The sequence below is a fragment of the Bos javanicus genome, chromosome 1, assembly GCF_032452875.1.
Source record: "Bos javanicus breed banteng chromosome 1, ARS-OSU_banteng_1.0, whole genome shotgun sequence".
In the NCBI taxonomy this organism is placed as follows: domain Eukaryota; kingdom Metazoa; phylum Chordata; class Mammalia; order Artiodactyla; family Bovidae; genus Bos; species Bos javanicus.
Window position 1 is genome coordinate 46377007 of NC_083868.1, and position 17442 is coordinate 46394448.

General features: G+C 39.6%; 1 protein-coding gene across 3 annotated transcripts in view; it reads left to right on the forward strand.

The window, feature by feature from the left end:
- The first annotated feature begins 52 nt into the window (after positions 1 to 52).
- Positions 53 to 17442, forward strand: part of CEP97 (centrosomal protein 97) — a 35315-nt gene continuing 17925 nt past the window's right edge. The window contains exons 1-7 of one of the 3 annotated variants that reach the window (XM_061426844.1): positions 53 to 143; positions 10292 to 10461; positions 12663 to 12805; positions 13548 to 13706; positions 14630 to 14731; positions 16506 to 16619; positions 17171 to 17337. In XM_061426844.1, coding sequence (XP_061282828.1) covers positions 10419 to 10461; positions 12663 to 12805; positions 13548 to 13706; positions 14630 to 14731; positions 16506 to 16619; positions 17171 to 17337 — 728 coding nt within the window. In that variant the 5' untranslated portion in view covers positions 53 to 143; positions 10292 to 10418. The other 2 variants (XM_061426851.1, XM_061426862.1) reach the window with 2 other exon arrangements.

Below are 17442 nucleotides of genomic sequence, written 5' to 3' on the forward strand. Positions count from 1 at the left end.
CCCTAACCCCGGCTCTCTGTGATGACGTCACGTCGCCTGGGCCACAAGTCTAGACTTCCCCAGCTGCTGCCCGCTTCTCCCGGAGTAATTGCGCTAGAGGCTATCGAGCCTTTGTAGGCAAAGTGGTAAGGACAGTCAAGCAGGTAGGCAGGCAGGCAATTGGTTTGAGTAATTCGAAGAGCCACGTCCTACTGCAAGAAATGTGAACTGCAGGGGGGCGGGGGGGCTCCTTTCTCCTCTACTTCTCATAGTTTAATGATGCACAGATGAATACCCTGCAGGTAAAATCTAAAATCTCATTTTGCCAGCACTCGTGCTAAAGCACTTGCATACATCGATTTCTTCAGTTTACTAAATCTCTATTAAGTAAGCGCCGAAGTATTGCGAAATGATGACTGCCAGGAGTGGAGGAGTTCTTTGCTCAGCTGCCACCTATTGGGGGTGGAGAGGTGGATTGGCCGCCGGTGGTTGCTAAGAAAACCTTGTCTGGAGAAGGCACCTCTCTGCCCAGGCCCACCAGGAGGGCCAATGCCTGGATCGCTTAAACACTTTGTGATGCTAGATAATTTCAGCATTTGATTTGTTGTTCAGTCGCTCAGTGATATCCAACTCTTTACAACGCCATTGAATACAGCATGCTAGGCTTCCCTGCCCTTCACTATCCCCCAGAGCTTGCTCAAACTCATGTCCATAGAGTCGGTCGTGCCATCCAACCATCTCGTCCTCTGTCGTCCCCTTCTCCTCCTGCCATCAATCTGTCCCAGCATCTGGGTCTTTTCCGTTGAGTCAGCCCTTTCCATAAGGTGGCCAAAGTATTGGAGCTTCAGTTCCAGCATGAGTCCTTCCAATGAATATTCTGGACTGATTTTCTTTTGGATTGACTGGTGTGATCTCCTTACAGTCCAAGGGACTGTAAAGAGTCTTCCCCAGCACCACAGTACTAAAGCATCAATACTTCGGTGCTCAGCCCTCACATCCATACATGACTACTGGAAAAACTATAGCTTTGTATATACAGACCTTTGTCAGCAAAGTGATCTCTCTGCTTTTTAAAATGCTGTCTAAGTTGCTTATAGATTTTCTTCCAAGAAGCATGTGTCTTAATTTCATGGTTGCAGTCACCATCTGCAGTGATTTTGGAGCCCAGTAAAAGAAAATCACTGTTTCCATTGTTTCCCCATCTATTTGCCATGAAGTAATAGGACTGGATGCTATGATCTTAGTTTTTTGAATGTTGAGTTTTAAGCCAGCTTTTTTACTCTCCTTTCACCTTCAACAAGAGGCTCTTTAGTTCCTCTTCTCTTCTTGCCATAAGGGCAAGATTGATTCCAGCTTGTGCTTCATCCAGTCTGTTATTTCATATGATGTACTCTGCATGTAAGTTAAATAAGCAGTGAAATGAGTGCAACTGTGTGGTAGTTTGGACATTCTTTCGCATTGCCTTTCTTTGGGACTGGAATGAAAATTGACCTTTTGCAGTCCTGTGACCACTGCTCATTTTTCCAAATTTGCTGACACATTGAGTGCAGCACCGTGACAGTGTCGTCTTTTAGGATTTGAAACAGCTCAGCTGGAATTCCATCACCTCCACTAGCTTTGTTGGTAGTGATGCTTCCAAAGGCCCACTTGATTTCACACTCCAAGATGTCTAACTCTAGGTGAGTGATCACACCGTCATGGTTATCTGGGTCATTAAATCTTTTTGTATAGTTCGTCTGTGTATTCTTGCCACCTCTTCTTAATATCTTCTGCTTCTGTTAGGTCCATACCATTTCTGTCCTTTATCGAGCCCATCTTTGCATGAAATGTTCCCTTGGTATCTCTAATTTTCTTGAGATCTGTCTTTCCCATTCTGTTGTTTTCTTGAGATCTGTGTTTCCCATTCTCTAATTTTCTTGAGATCTGTCTTTCCCATTCTATTGTTTTCCTCTATGTCTTTGCATTGTTTCTTAGGAAGGTTTTCTTATCTCTCCTTGCTATTCTTTGGAACTCTGCATTCAGATGGGTATATCGTTCCTTTTTTCCTTTGTCTTTTGCTTCTTTTCTTTTCTCAGCTATTTGTAGGGCCTCCTCAGACAACTATTTTGCCTTTTTGCATTTCTTTTTCTGGTGGATGGTTTTCATCACCGCCTCCTGTACAATGTTATGAACCTCCATCCATAGTTCTTCAGGCACTCTGACTATCATATCTAATCCTTTGAATCTATTTGTCACTTCCACTGTATAATTTAGGTCATACTTGAATGGCCTAGTGGTTTTCCCTACTTTCTTCAATTTAAGTCTGAATTTTGCAATAAGGAGTTCATGATCTGATCCACAGTCAGCTCCCAGTCTTGTTTTTGCTGAGTGTATAGAGCTTCTCCATCTTTGGCTGCAACGAATATAACCAATCTGATTTCAATATTGACCATCCGGTGATGTCCATGTGTAGAGTCTTCTCTTGTGTTGTTGGAAGAGGTCATTTGGTATGACCAGTGCATTCTCTTGACAAAACTCTGTCAGCCTTTGCCCTGCTTCATTTTGTACTCCAAGGCTATAGTTCAGCATTTGATGGAGAGTGGCAAAAGGCAATCCATGAATTGTGTAGGAGACGATACTTGACTAGAAAACAAATACAATGATTGATTTATGCTGCTAGTTGGAGCTCAGGGCAGGTTGCTCCAAATTATGCCTCAATAACATACGGATTAGTTTGAATTCAGTTTACTTGAAAACTGGTAGGTGCAAGAAGGTTACTTTGAGCTTCCTGTCTGTCCCCCTGAAAGCAGGAAATAAAAGGAAATAAATACTTTATTGCTGTACAGTAGCAAAGGTAGGAAGACATCATTATTACCAGAGACAGGGAATTCATGGCAGAGAATTTTGTATAAGCAGACTTTGATATTTCTTTACTAATTTACTACTCAAAGCCCAAGCTTTGCTTAAATTCCTTACTAATTTTTATTGTTCCTTTGTCTAAAAAATATAAAAGCTGTCTGCTTTGGCCACTTCTTACTTAGGACTTAACTCTATGTGAGAACTCTGTGCACATGAATTAAATTTGTTTTTCTCCTGTTTATCTGTTGTGTGTTAATTTTATTATTAGTTCAACCACAAGAAGTCAGGATGGGTAAAGTAGGAAATTTGCCTCTCCTGGACACTCTGTATAAGCAACTCACCCTAAAAATGTGGTAGAAGAGATATGGAAAGTCCAGCAAGGTTGCTGACTAATATTAAGAAAGTGGCACATCTGTTGGAAACTTTCTCAGGAATGAATTAACAGATCTGAATAGAATTAAAGAACTAAAGGAAAGAGAAGGACTGTGACAGCCTGACCAATTCTGACCAGCTGTTGAGAATACCTGGTGTACTTAGATGAATTTTTCTAAATAGACTGAGGGTAGAACTTGAATGCGGAGAAGGCAATCGCACCCCAGTCCAGTACTCTTACCTGGAAAATCCCATGGACGGAGGAGCCTGGTAGGCTGCAGTCCATGGGGTCGCTAAGAGTTGGACACGACTGAGTGACTTCACTTTCACTTTTTACTTTCATGCATTGGAGAGGGAAATGGTAACACACTCCAGTGCTCCTGCCTGGAGAATCCCAGGGATGGAGAGCCTGGTGGGCTGCCATCTATGGGGTCGTACTGAGTCGGACATGACTGAAGTGACTTAGCAGCAGCAGCAGCAGAACTTGAGTGCAGCATCCTAAAAGATGATGTTGTTAAAGTGCTACACTCAATATGTCAGCAAATCTGGAAAACTCAGCAGTGGCCACAGGACTGGAAAAGGTCAGTTTCCATTCCAATCCCAAAGAAAGGTAATGCCAAAGAATGTTCAAACTACCACACAATTGTACTCGTCTCCCACGCTAGCAAAGTAATGCTCAAACTTGTCCAAGCTGGGCTTCAACAGTATGTGAACCATGAACTTCCAGATGTTCAAGCTGGATTTAGAAAAGGTAGAGGAACCAGAGATCAAATTCCCCACATCCACTGAATCATCGAAAAAACAAGAGAGTTCCAGAAAAATATCTGTTTTATTGACTGTGCCAAAGCCTTTGACTGTGTGGATCACAACACACTGGAAAATTCTGAAAGAGATGGGAATACCAGACCACCTGACATGCCTCCTGAGAAATCTGTATGCAGGTCAAGAAGCAACAGTTAGAACTGAATGTGGAACAACAGACTGGTTCCAAATAGGGAAAGGAATACGTCAAGGCTGTATATTGTCACCCTGCTTATTTACCTTATATGCAGAGTACATCATGAGAAATGCTGGGCTGGATGAAGCCTAAGCTGGAATCAAGATTGCTGGGAGAAATATCAGTAACCTCAGATATGCAGATGACACCACCCTTATGGCAGAAAGCAAAGAGGAACTAAAGAGCCTTTTATTGAAAGTGAAAGAGGAGAGTGAAAAAGTTGGTTTAAAACTCAACATTCATAAAACTAAGATCATGGCATCTGGTCCTATCACTTCATGGGAAATAGATGGGGAAACAATGGAAACAGTGACAGACTTTATTTTGAGGGGCTCCAAAATCACTGTAGATGGTGACTGCAGCCATGAAATTCAAAGACACTTGCTCCTTGGAAGAAAAGTTATGACCAACCTAGACAGAATATTCAAAAGCAGAGACATTACTTTGCCAACAAAGGTCCGTCTAGTCAAAGCTATGGTTTTTCCAGTAGTCATGTATGGATGTGAGAGTTGGACTATAAAGAAAACTGAGGGCCAAAGTATTGATGCTTTTGAATTGTGGTGCTGGAGAAGACACTTGAGAGTCCCTTGAACTGCAAGGACATCCAAGCAGTCCATCCTAAAGGAAATCAGTCATGAATATTCATTGGAAGGACTGATCCTGAAGCTGAAACGCCAATACTTTGGCCACCTCATGCGAAGAACTGACTCATTGGAAAAGACCCTGATGTTGGGGAAGATTGAAGGCAGGAGGAGAAGGGGATGACAGAGGATGAGATGGTTGGATGGCATCACATGTCCATCACTCAGTGGACATGTATTTGAATAAACTCCGGGAGTTGGTGATGGACAGGGAAGGCCTGGCGTGCTGCAGTCCATGGGGTCACAAGGAGTCGAACACAACTGAGCAACTTAACTGAACTGAAGTCACAGGGAAATTTATAAAACATGTTACATGAAAATACCAGTCCCAAATCCATGTACAGTATATATCCATTTTTGTTAAAATACAGAGGCAGGGAGTCCAGTGGATAAAAATAGTTTAAAAGGAAACACACTAACATGTTACCAGTGATTATCTCTGGGTAGGGGAATTATGGAAGATTTTTATATTTACTTTTTGCTTGCCTGTATTTTCTAAGATTTTTACAGCAACTTTTTTTTTCTTTAAAGCTGATACATGCTGCATTGTTTTAAAATAGAAAATATATCCTGAAGGACAAAGAGAACAACTAAAGATATATTTAGACTCCTTTGGAGGTTATTTTTTGCGAACTCTTGAAAACTTTTGTAACATTCTGAGCTCAAATAACTATGTAGGAAAGCTATTCCGATAATTACTATAGTTAGATCACTTGTATCAGCAACACTGGCATATGCCCTATATGAGAGACACATAATTTACTGTTACTCTGAATTTTCTTTCTCTTCAGAGAAATTTTTCTCTGAATTGGCCAAATTTGTCCTATCTCTGGCTGATGTCAATGGAACCCCAAATGAGGCGGACAATCATATATAATTACCGAATGAAGACTTCAGTATTTGATATCTAGTTGGAAGTTGAATACTTCTCTCCCCCCTTTATTAGTCAGGGTTCTCCATGTGCACAAATATACGAAGAGGTTTCTTTTAAGGAACTGGCTCGCATGATTATGAAGCCTAGGGTTTAAAAAATCGGCAGGGTTTGCGGGCAGGTTGGAGACCGTGCAAGGAACCAGTGTTGTAGTTCAAGTCCAGAGCCTGTCTGCCTGAGAATTCCTTGTTGTTCCTGGAGGTCAGTCTTTTGTTCTAAATATTTAGATCTGCAGCTGATTGGATGAGGCTGACCCACATTATGGAGGACAATCTGCTTTACTTAAAGTCTGCCAGTTTAAATGTAAATCTTATCCCAAAACACTCACAGAAGGCATCCAAAATAATGTTTGATCATGTATCTGGGTACTATGGCCCAGCCAAGTTGACACATAAAATTAACAGTTACACCATTTTTTTTAAAAAAAATGAGTTAAGTTGGGAGGGAGGATAGAAAGTAAAACTACCACTTTTATAGAAATGAACTTTTTGAGCTTTTAAGACCTTAGTCTTCCAAGTATAAATTAAAATTACACTTTATTTAAACATTTGCTTAATTTTCAACTGGAAATATGATAAATCACTTACATAGGTTTCACTGACTTTTAGAAGCACTCTAAATAAAACTGTCAAGGATTCCTTTATTATTCTTTAAAAAAAATTTTTTTTAAGTTTATTATTCTTTTAAATAAAAGCTTCTTCCCAGTTTGATAAAGACATCTGAAAAGTATATCACAGTAACTTTATTTTTGAAATTTATTTATACTTTCACCTCTTCTCTTTCTCAGATTTTAGCTGATATTTAGGAGGAATACAAGTGATTAGTATCTCATCTTCAGATGGCGAACTCTTCTACATTATTTTGGCCCTGATATTTCATGCTATTTAGGACTGATGCTTTAAGACTGTTCTGATAGCCTTCCTGTAATCTCACTGCTTTGGAGAATGGTGGGCTGGCAATCATTCACTGGTTCTGAAATCGTGTAAATCAGATTGGGACTTGAACCCATGGTCTTTTAACTAAGATCACACCTGGTCTCAGGACATAATGAACCTCAGGTTCTTGATGTGTCATCGTATAAAGAATTCAGTGAGAGACAAAGTGATAAGTAAAACTTTATTTTCCTGGGCTCCTAAATCACTGCAGATGGTGACTGAAGCCATGAAATTAAAAGGCACTTGCTCCTTGGAAGAAAAACTGTGACAAACCTAGATAGTGTATTAAAAAGCAGAGGCATTACTTTCCTGACAAAGGTCTGTATAGTCAAAGCTATGGTTTTTCCAGTGGTCATGTACGGTTGTGAGAGTTGGACCATAACGAAGGCTGAGCAGTAAAGAATTGATGCTTTTGAACTGTGGTGTTGGAGAAGACTCTTGAGAGTCCCTTGAGCTGCCAGGAGATTAAACCAGTCAATCCTAAAGGAAATCAACCGTGAATACTCTTTGGAAGGACTGATGCTGAAGCTGAAGCTCCAACACTTTGGCCACCTGATGCAAAGAGCCGACTCTTGGAAAAGACCCTGATGCTGGGAAACATTGAAGGCAGGAAGAGAGGGGACAACAGAGGATGAGATGGTTGGATGGCATCACCGACTCAATGGACATGAGATTGAGCAAGCTCCGGAACATGGTAAAGGACAGGGAAATGTGGCGTGCTGCAGTCCGTGGGGTCACTAAGTCAGACACAACTGAGCGACTGAACTACAAATCTTCACATAAACACAAAAAGTCACATAAAAAAACATAAATCAGATAAAAAGCTTTTATTGTAAAAAGGCACGTTTGCAAAATGTTTACAGTGTCAAAATTCTTTAGATTAATAACATGGTAAAGGACAGGGAAATGTGGCGTGCAGCAGTCTGTGGGGTCACTAAGTCAGACACAACTGAGCGACTGAACTACAAATCTTCACATAAACACAAAAAGTCACATAAAAAAACATAAATCAGATAAAAAGCTTTTATTGTAAAAAGGCACATTTGCAAAATGTTTACAGTGTCAAAATTCTTTAGATTAATAACATCTTAGTTTTAAAACTTTGAAGTTATTATACTTCTTTCAAATATAAATTCTCACCCTAATTAGAAAAATCTCTTTTGTTTGTCAAGAGAATGGCACTATCCAAAATGTTGTTCCAGTTTTCTGTCTACCTAGTCTCTTAACTTCATGTTATTTAAACTTGTACATAGTACTCTCCTGAAACTACTCTGTAAAAGGTTACCATCTCCTATTCCAACAGTCTCCTTCCTACCACTATTCTACCTTTCAATTCATTCTTGTCATATGAGCAATTTAACCTTTCTGAAACACAAGTTTCATTTTGTCAGTCCCTCAATCAAAAGCACCAAGTGAAAACTAGTGGAATGAATAGTGGGAAGTAGGGTGAGGCCAGGTTATGGTTGACCTAGAAAGTTAAATTTCAAGAGAGAAGTTTTTGAGGAGGGAATTAATATGATAAAATGTGTTGTTTTACTTAAATCATGCTAGTAGCAATGGGCAGATGAATCAGAGATGGGGAAGATGAGTCAAGGCGATCAGCTGTTGCAGAAATCAAGTATACTGGGCTGATAGGAGGGAAAGTCTTTCTTGTGGGTTTCTGGGCCGGCCAAGAAATGCTGCCTTGTTGAGAAGTTCATGGCCTTGTTCAGTAGAATTCTCCAAATTGCCTGGAGAGTGCATTGCAGGGTTTAAGGAATATACAAAATGAAGCAATTTAGTTAAAGTGTAGCAATTTGATTTTGGATGCAAAGGCTGAAGTACAAAAGTGTCTGTGGTATGATTATAAAGTGTTGCTGGTTCACTTGGGCATGTGAGACTCTGCCCAGGGACTATGGCTGCTCTCTTTAGGAGCTATGACTATACTCAGTTAACCCCATAAAGTGAGTTCTTTGGCCCTTTTCTCAAGAAACCAGGTCAGACAAACCAAACCAAACTCTGGTTGTGCTATTGCTGTAAACTAGCAGAAACCTGTGCTCCTCAAATACCTTCTGGGCTTCCAGGAGCCCCCTCCCAAGTCACTACCCTGCAAAGTTGGAGAGAACTGTGAACCCTTTCTTGTTCCATGAGCTAGAAATTCACCTCAGACTTCACCGACTGTTCCAGGGAACAAAGGTTAGTAGGAGAAAGAATTCAGGCTTACATTTTTCTTATACCTGTATAGTAAGACTGTGCTTTCTACATAAGGGGGTTCTTGGTTAGAAGGAAAAAAATTCCTAGTCTTAATTCCCTCTTGAGAGCTAGGAAATTTGTCTTCAGACTAACACAGTGGGAAACAGGGTTTGTTTATTTATTTATTTTAAATTAAAGCAGCTGTAGTCAGAGAGAAGGAGGATCCAGGAAGGAGGGAATGCTCACAGAATCAATTGCCTGGAAACCTAGAAGCATGAGTTACAGGGATTTTTTTCAAACAAATTATCAGAGATGTTGGACATGGCTGTCTCAGAAAGACGGAAATTCAGAATAAAGATTGCAAGAGGGAGTGAAGGAGTAGGTAGTGGAAATTGGAAGCTCCACATTGTCGGGTGCCATCAGATTAGTTTCATTACCACCTGCCTCCACGTGCAGTCTGTGCTGTCTTTTCATCTTGTACTTCTGAACTGTTTAGAGTCCACCCATCTTTTAAGCCTTAGCTCCATTTCACTTCCTCCTTCAAGTCTTCTCTGAAGATTATAGTTTCTATTTCTTTCTCCATTCCCTGAAAGCTTATTGAGTTCATAGTTACAATCACACTAGTTAGCATGTTAATAGTCATATCAAAAGTCCCCTACAGTAAGGCAGTGTAATTTTTTAGTTTGGAGACTTTACTGTAAACTTCTTTTGTATACTGCTTGGAAAAATTCTGAGTTTTATACTTATTATAACGGGCTTCCATGGTAAAGCATCTGCCTACAATGCGGGAGACCCAGGTTCAATCCCTGGGTTGGGAAGATCCCCTGGAGAAGGAAATGGCAACCCACTCCAGTACTCTTGCCTAAAAAATTCCATGGACAGAGGAGCCTGGTGGGCTAAGTACCATGGGGTCACAAAGAGTCGGACACGACTGAGTGACTTCACACTCACTCACTCAATACTTATTAAATACACCTCTAGGTCTAAAGTTCTGTTAACTATTCAAGAACAACTACTTAAATATTTGATACTGTATAAAAGCTTCTATCCCAACATGGTTTAACTAAATTTTAAATAAGACGTATCGATTTTGACTAAACAAAATCCTCTATAGCAGAGTTGAACACTTTGAACTTATTCAGAAATGTCAATAAAGGGGGCAGCACCTCTCCTACCCTACCCCGCACCGCCCGCCCCCGCCCATTGCTAAACTTCTAGCAGTAAGTCCTCAAATTCGGTCTGCATAGAGTAGAGACCTTATAATCATTCCGATGATAAAAGTGTCAAATTTCTAAAACATCTAGAAAAGAGAGCGAAATGATCATTTAATAATAGTTTGCTTCTCTGCCAAATTAGGGAGTTGACCAGGTTTCCCAAACTCATTGCTGCTTAGATTCTAACCTGGGTTTCGCATCATTAATTTCAGGCAGCCAATTGGGCCGTTTGGGTGCCGTGCATCCTGGGAGCTGTAGTTTCAAGCTCGCTCCTCCCGACCACTAGCTCCACCGAGCAGTCGGAGGACGGTTGCCTGGTATTAACAGCAAGCGGGAAGTATGGCGGCGGCGTGTGCCGCCGCGGCTTTGCCTCCTGGAGAAGGTAAGGCGATCCCGACCCTTGGGTGCCAAGGTTTACTCCATAGAACTGAATTAAATAGTTGCGAGGTGGAGAGAAGAAGACTAGGTTTAATGGGTGCCGTTCTGGACCAGTTCTTTTGATGCAGAGTTGTGGGCTTCGCGGAGGCGCGCTGCCCTCTGGGAGTTGTAGTCCCTTGGGCGCTGCCTCGGTCTGCGGCGTCGCGGCGAGGTCCAAGCAAGGGACTACAAGCCCCCGAAGACCTTAGCGCTACCCGGCGCCGCGGATCCCGCGCTCTTAAGGATACCTGGTCTGCGGGTTTCTGGCTCCGGTGACCGTTCTTGGATGTCTACGTTGAGTTCTGGGTACCCAGGTGAAAACTACAGGATCTCCCCCTTTCTCTCAGTTCCTAGAACATTCAAGAAACTTATCTAACACAGTTCCCTAGATTGACGTTGGGCCCTTTCTTGGAAGTGTCCCAGTGGCCAAGATAAAATCTGAGGATTGTTCAGAGCCCACAGTTCACCACCCCTTGTTATGCAGACGGTATTCTGGGATCTCGTTTGGTCGCTGCCAAGCGGAGCGCGGGGCGTGGGTGCTTCCGTGGGTGCTGTGGGAGCGGAGCTCCTTTGTTTTGGTTACAGCTCGGAAGCTCTGGGTCACAGGCAGGGCGGAGGGTCGAGGCCCTTTTCCACCACTTAGTTCTGGCTCATTGTGTGAGAGAGAGGGTCGAAGAGGTGTTTCGATCCCTTTGAATTGTGTGCAGAGGCTCCGCATTTTCCTGGGTCGGTATATAGCTTTCATCAAACTCTTAAATCCAATGACCACCTGTCCTCCCAAATGCTAGAAGCCATTCGACAATGGAAAAACGTTGATATCCTTCAGGAGAGCTATCTTGCATAATTATTTCCCGCAGTTATCTTAATCTGGGTAGAAATTTGAAATTGTCAGTTTCTCTAGCCCCTCCCCCCTCAGATATCTACTACTCTTAAACTCCACCTCCCCAGCCCACCGCGGCTATAAATGTACTGATAATAATAGCAGTTAACATTTATAGAGCACTTTTTATATGAGCCAGATAATGTTCTGAGTGTCTTTTTTTTTAAAACATTATCTCATTTTCTCTGTAACAACATTATAAGGCAGGTATTATTATAAGTATTCCTATCTTAGTAGAAAAGTGAGCCTCAAAGAGATCAATAACTTGCCCAATAAACCACCGTGTTTAGTGGAGCCAGAATTTGAACATCTTTTAAGTATACCAAATCATATAATTGAATGCTGTGTGCCAGGAATGGGATTAAGTGCTGTTCATACGGTTTCGATTTTCATCTCCATATAAATGTAATGAAGTAGGTATATTATTCCCATCTTGTAGATAAGTCAACATAACTAATACTTTGATTTTCAAAATAGTTTGGGCACGTTATGGTATACTGGTAGTTAGATTGTAAGCAGGTTGATCTCTATCAAAAGATTAGTTACATCTAAAAAAATACTGTCATTACTTAGGCATAAAATATGGAATAATAGTTCACATTTAAATGTGAAGAATTCCAGAGTATTTAATATCACAGAAACTTGAGTTGTTGTTCTTCAGTCACTCAGTCATGTCCCTCTCTTTGTGACCCCATGGACTGCAGCGTGCCAGGCTTCCCTGTCCTTCACCATTTCCCAGAGCTTGCTCAAACTCATGTCCGTTGAGTAGATGATAGCATCCAACCATCTCCTCCTCTGTCCTCCCCTTCACCTGCCTTCAGACTTTCGCAGCATCAGGGTCTTTTCCAAGAGTCAGTTCTTCTCATCAAGTGGCCAAAGTATTGGAGTTTCAGCTTCAGCATCAGTCCTTCCAATGAATATTCAGGACTGATCTCCTTTAGAATGGACTGGTTGGATCTCCTTGCAGTCCAAGGGACTCTCAAGAGTCTTCTCCAATACCACAGTTCAAAAGCATCAATTCTTTGGCACTCAGCCTTCTTTATGGTCCAACTCTCACATCCATATGTGAATATTGAAATCTAGATATAATCTGATACTTCTAAGGGAAAGTGAATAATTTCATTCTGTAGTCACTTAAAAATCGATTGCTTTAGTTTTAAACTCTTGATATTTATTTTACTTTAGTGTTTTCTAACTCTAAATGTATAAGATTTTATGAATATAATTTTATCCCTGTGCTCAGCTTTGTATTTGTGTTTTCTAACAATTTCCCTTCTCTTTTCAAGGATCAGTGGTCAATTGGTCAGGGCAAGGGCTACAGAAATTAAGCCCAAACTTACCCTGTGAAGCTGATATTCATACTTTGATTCTGGATAAAAATCAGATTATTAAATTGGAAAATCTTGAGAAATGCAAACGATTAGTACAGGTAGGTATTGCTATGTAGGGGAAATAGTTATATAAGACCAGTTTGTTATTATACAAAATAAAGCAGTAAGATAACAAATGTAACTCTGTAAACCTAGAAAGTAGTAGGTATTACCTTAAATTAAAAAGAATTAATAGCTAAAATAAATTTTAAAATAAAATAGTAAAAAATTTAAAAATTAATTTTCGCATGATGACTATTAAGTGATAATTTTAAAATTTCTCCTGAAAATTAACACTTTTTGTTAATTTTAAAGTCACTTTAAAGTAGACTATACAAAGAGCATTTGTTAAAACAGAAAACATTTTATGTTGGCTAAATAACATAACATTTTATGTTACCTCATGGTGGAGGTAAAGAGTTGATTCATTCGTTCATTCAACATTTATTGGACCGTTCTTATGTGTCTGACATTGTTCTAGATTTTGATGGAGACAAAGTAAGGACTCCATTATTGTGGAGTTCACATTCTCAAGTAGTTGCTGTGTTGAAAATATTTTCTTTTAGTACTTGGAGGAGGTGTGGGATTGTTCAACTTTATCTCTATTTTCTATTGCTTAGGAGTGACTGCAATAATAAATAGTTACACTGCAGAATATTTAGACAATATATGTGAAAAGTATAAACTTAGTTTATATATTTGGGAATGTTTGACCATATAAACAAATCTTTTTAACCACCCTAATGTGAAAGTAATATTTATATTTTAGCCTAAGAATAATGATATGTTTTCTTTCCTCAGTTGTCAGTGGCTAATAATAGGCTGGTGCGGATGATGGGTGTAGCCAAACTGACCCAACTCAGGGTGTTAAATTTGCCTCATAATAGCATTGGCTATGTGGAAGGCCTAAAGGAACTAGTTCATTTGGAATGGCTGAATTTGGCAGGAAATAATCTCAAGGTGAATTCTTTCTTTCTTTTTTTTTTAGTAGTGTTTTTTAACTTTACAAAAGTATTTGCTATGAAAAAGGAATTTAAGCAGTAGAGAATTAAGTAGAATAAAAAATGAAAGTATCCACTCCCATTCCCCAGAGATAATTTCAGTTACCATAAACTCAAAAAAAAAATTTTTGAAAATTCATGCAGAATTAAGCTCTTAATTCATGCAGAATTAAGCATGTTTAATGGTACAGTGGAGAATATACTGTTTTAAAAGTCAGGAGCTCTCAATTCTGGTCCTGCTTCCACCACTTAGTAACTCTATCATTTTGGGTAAGTTAATCAGTATTTCCGTATCTTTTTTTTTTTTTCATTGTATTTTTTGTTTTCTGTCTTATTTTTTGATATTGTAGACAAGGGAACTGTATTAAATGAAGAGAACTGACTTATCAAGCATGTAAGGTTTGCTCTTCTAACCACCTTAACTGTTTTAAGTCATTCAGTCTCATGACAGCCTATAAAGCAGGTACAATCTTTATGTGTATTATATAGATGAAGAAACTGAAGTACAGAGAAGTTAAGTAACTTGCCTAAGCTCACATAGTCAAGAAGTTGCTGAGCCAGGATTTGAATCCAGGCAGTTTAGCTCCAATGTTAACTTGTAAACTCTATGCTATATCAACTGTCATGTGTCATCATTGTCCTTCAAGCTGTAAGTATCTGGCATGATATGATCCTCTGATTTAGAGGGATAATGAAGGTAGAAACTTGCTATATAACAATATGCCAAATTCTGTTGGCACTGCCTTGTCTTTCTCTTGCGAAGCACTGTTCCTCTGCTTCTGACAATAAGAAAGAGGGAAGAGGGTCAGCTACAAGAAAGTAGGGAAGACTTGAATTTTTTGATATTGTGTGCATGAAATACATTTCCTTTTCTTGTAATAGGCCATGGAACAAATCAACACCTGCACCTCTCTACAACATCTCGATTTATCAGACAATAACATACCCCAGATAGGTGATCTATCTAAATTGGTATCACTGAAGGTAAGTGTGTTTTCTATGTCATTTCTGAAATTTTATACTAAAATACCACGAGAAAGTGACCTAATTGATCCATATATATATAGGTCTGCAAGAATAAATTGTGTTCATTATGATAAAAATTCTATTAAGTTCAGTTCAATTCAGTCGCTCAGTCATGTCGGACTCTTTGCAACCCCATGAATCACAGCACGTCAGGCCTCCCTGTCCATCACCAACTCCCGGAGTTCACTCAAACTCATGTCCATCGAGTTGGTAATGCCATCCAGCCATCTCATCCTCTGTCGTCCCCTTCTCCTCCTGCCCCCAATCCCTCCCAGCATCAGAGTCTTTTCCAATGAGTCAGCTCTTGCATGAGGTGGCCAAAGTACTGGAGTTCCAGCTTTAGCATCAGTCCCTCCAAAGAACACCCAGGGCTGATCTCCCTTAGAGTGGACTGGTTGGATCTCCTTACTATACCAGAAATTAAGTATGAAACTTTTTGTTGTTAATTTCTATTACTGATTTACTTTAACTGAAACTGGTCATTGTAGTTAAAGTTAATGCTTATTTACTGTTCAACAAACATGATGAAATTCCCTTCATGCCTAATCCGTCAACATTAGCAACTTTAGTTGTGTAGCATCACTAGTGCATAACGTGTTGGTGGGGTTAAGAATAATCATTCCTGTTTGACACTGAAGATTGCTATTTCCTTTTAGTGGTAGATATTATTAAATTATCAAAATTAACCTCACTTTAGAAAGTCTGTGGCCTATAGCACTTTTTATGGAGGGGAATGCAATAAAATAAATATGTAACAGTTGGAATCAACAGCTTCATAAAACATGAGTAGGCTTTTTCCATATTTTAACTCCGTTGGATATCATTAGCATAGATGAATTCATTAAGCCTCAGAAATAGTATTATTAGCTCAACTTTTGCCATTTTTTTAGCAGAAATCATTTTTAGCAACAATTACTTTAAACAATTTGATGTAGTCAGATACTGAGATAATTCAAATGAACTAAAGATGATTGCAAGTTTTTTTTTTTTCTTTCTAGAGTGGAGGCATAATTACTTTATCAGAATCCTGGTGTTGAGAGTCTTCAGTTTATTTTTCATTGTTGCTGTCTTAATTTGAATTTGAGTCAGGTTTATCAAGTTCATTCTACCTTCCTCAGGTTTTAAGTTACCAAGAGCATATAGTTGCAAATCGTAGTTTGTGGATTATCTCTCTCTTTTGGAAAATTTGCTTTCTACCTGATTGTTTCTCTTTTTTGTTGTTGTTGCTGCCTGATTGTTTCTCTTTTTTGTTGTTGTTGTTTGGGTGGCACGCAGGATATCTTATTTCCCTAACCAGGGATGGAACCCATACCCTCTGCAGTGGAAGCTCAGAGTCCTAACCACAGGACCACCAGGGAATTCCCTGTAGCTTTGTTTCAATGAATGTTTTCTTTCACTTTTCTCACCCTCTATTTTGATGTTTTAAAAGGAAATGAACAAGTATGTTGAAAGGTGCTCAAGTTTAAATAACTTGCAACATGCCTTTTGCTAAACTAAGCATATGTTCTTTGGCAAGTCTTTAAACTTTCTTGAGCTTAGAATATGGATGTGAAAAAAGAGTTGGACCAAATGACCACCTAGGACCCTTCTAGCATTAACAGTCTTTGATTTATGTGTGATGAGAGGTTATAGTAAAATAGATCACTTCCTTTTGTATACCTTATTTTGGTTTTATTAAAATAGACCAGTTTGTCTATTTCCATTTGTAATTCATTGCATTTTTACTTTCAAGACCCTGCTGTTACATGGAAATATCATCACCTCTCTTAGAATGGCACCTGCTTATCTACCCAGATGTCTTGCTATACTTTCTTTGGCAGAAAATGAAATCCGGGACTTAAATGAGGTAAAATTTGAGGGTATCTTATGGGATCATGGGAGCTGGAAACTCAGGAGAGATGCAGGAAAAGGTGGTGAGCTTGCTTTAGATGAGCATCTTGGAAGAAACTGCTATCAGGGTGAAACACTTGGCTCCAAAAGACTATTATTTTTCTTTCCACTTTTATTTAATGTCAGTAGGTTATTAAGGCTTAATTTCATTTGTAATGCTGCATTCTTTACTCCACTGAGAAGTGATCATTGGTGGAGGGACATCTACATTAAAGGCGTTAATAAGGCATACTCTGTACCTTTTTCTGGCTTCTATTAATGTTTTCAAAATAGGGTTCTCTTTGCTAGGAAGCAGTACTTTCTAAAGGACTTTGTGCAGCAAGAACAGATGGCCATATTGTTGGAATTTTTGGAATCAGTGGATAATATAAGAGTGTTACTTGTCACTTTTCAAAACAAGAGGGAAATTGTTGCATTCTCAAACTTCCAGAGATGTGTAATCAGCAGAAGCCCTGTGCTTGCCACTGAGTAGTCCATTTCATTCAACAAAGATGTCCTTTGTTCCAGGTCTCTTTTCTGGCATCCTTAACTGAACTGGAACAGTTGTCAATCATGAACAATCCATGTGTGATGGCAACACCTTCCATCCCAGGGTTCGACTATCGGCCATACATCGTCAGCTGGTGCCTAAGCCTCCGAGTCCTAGATGGATACATGATTTCTCAGAAGGAAAGGTGAACGTAACCCCTTTAACGTCACATTTATCATGGAAATTAACTGACAAGCTCATTTCTAGCTTACTACAAATTAAGAAGCTGAATATTGCTTGAAATATGAAT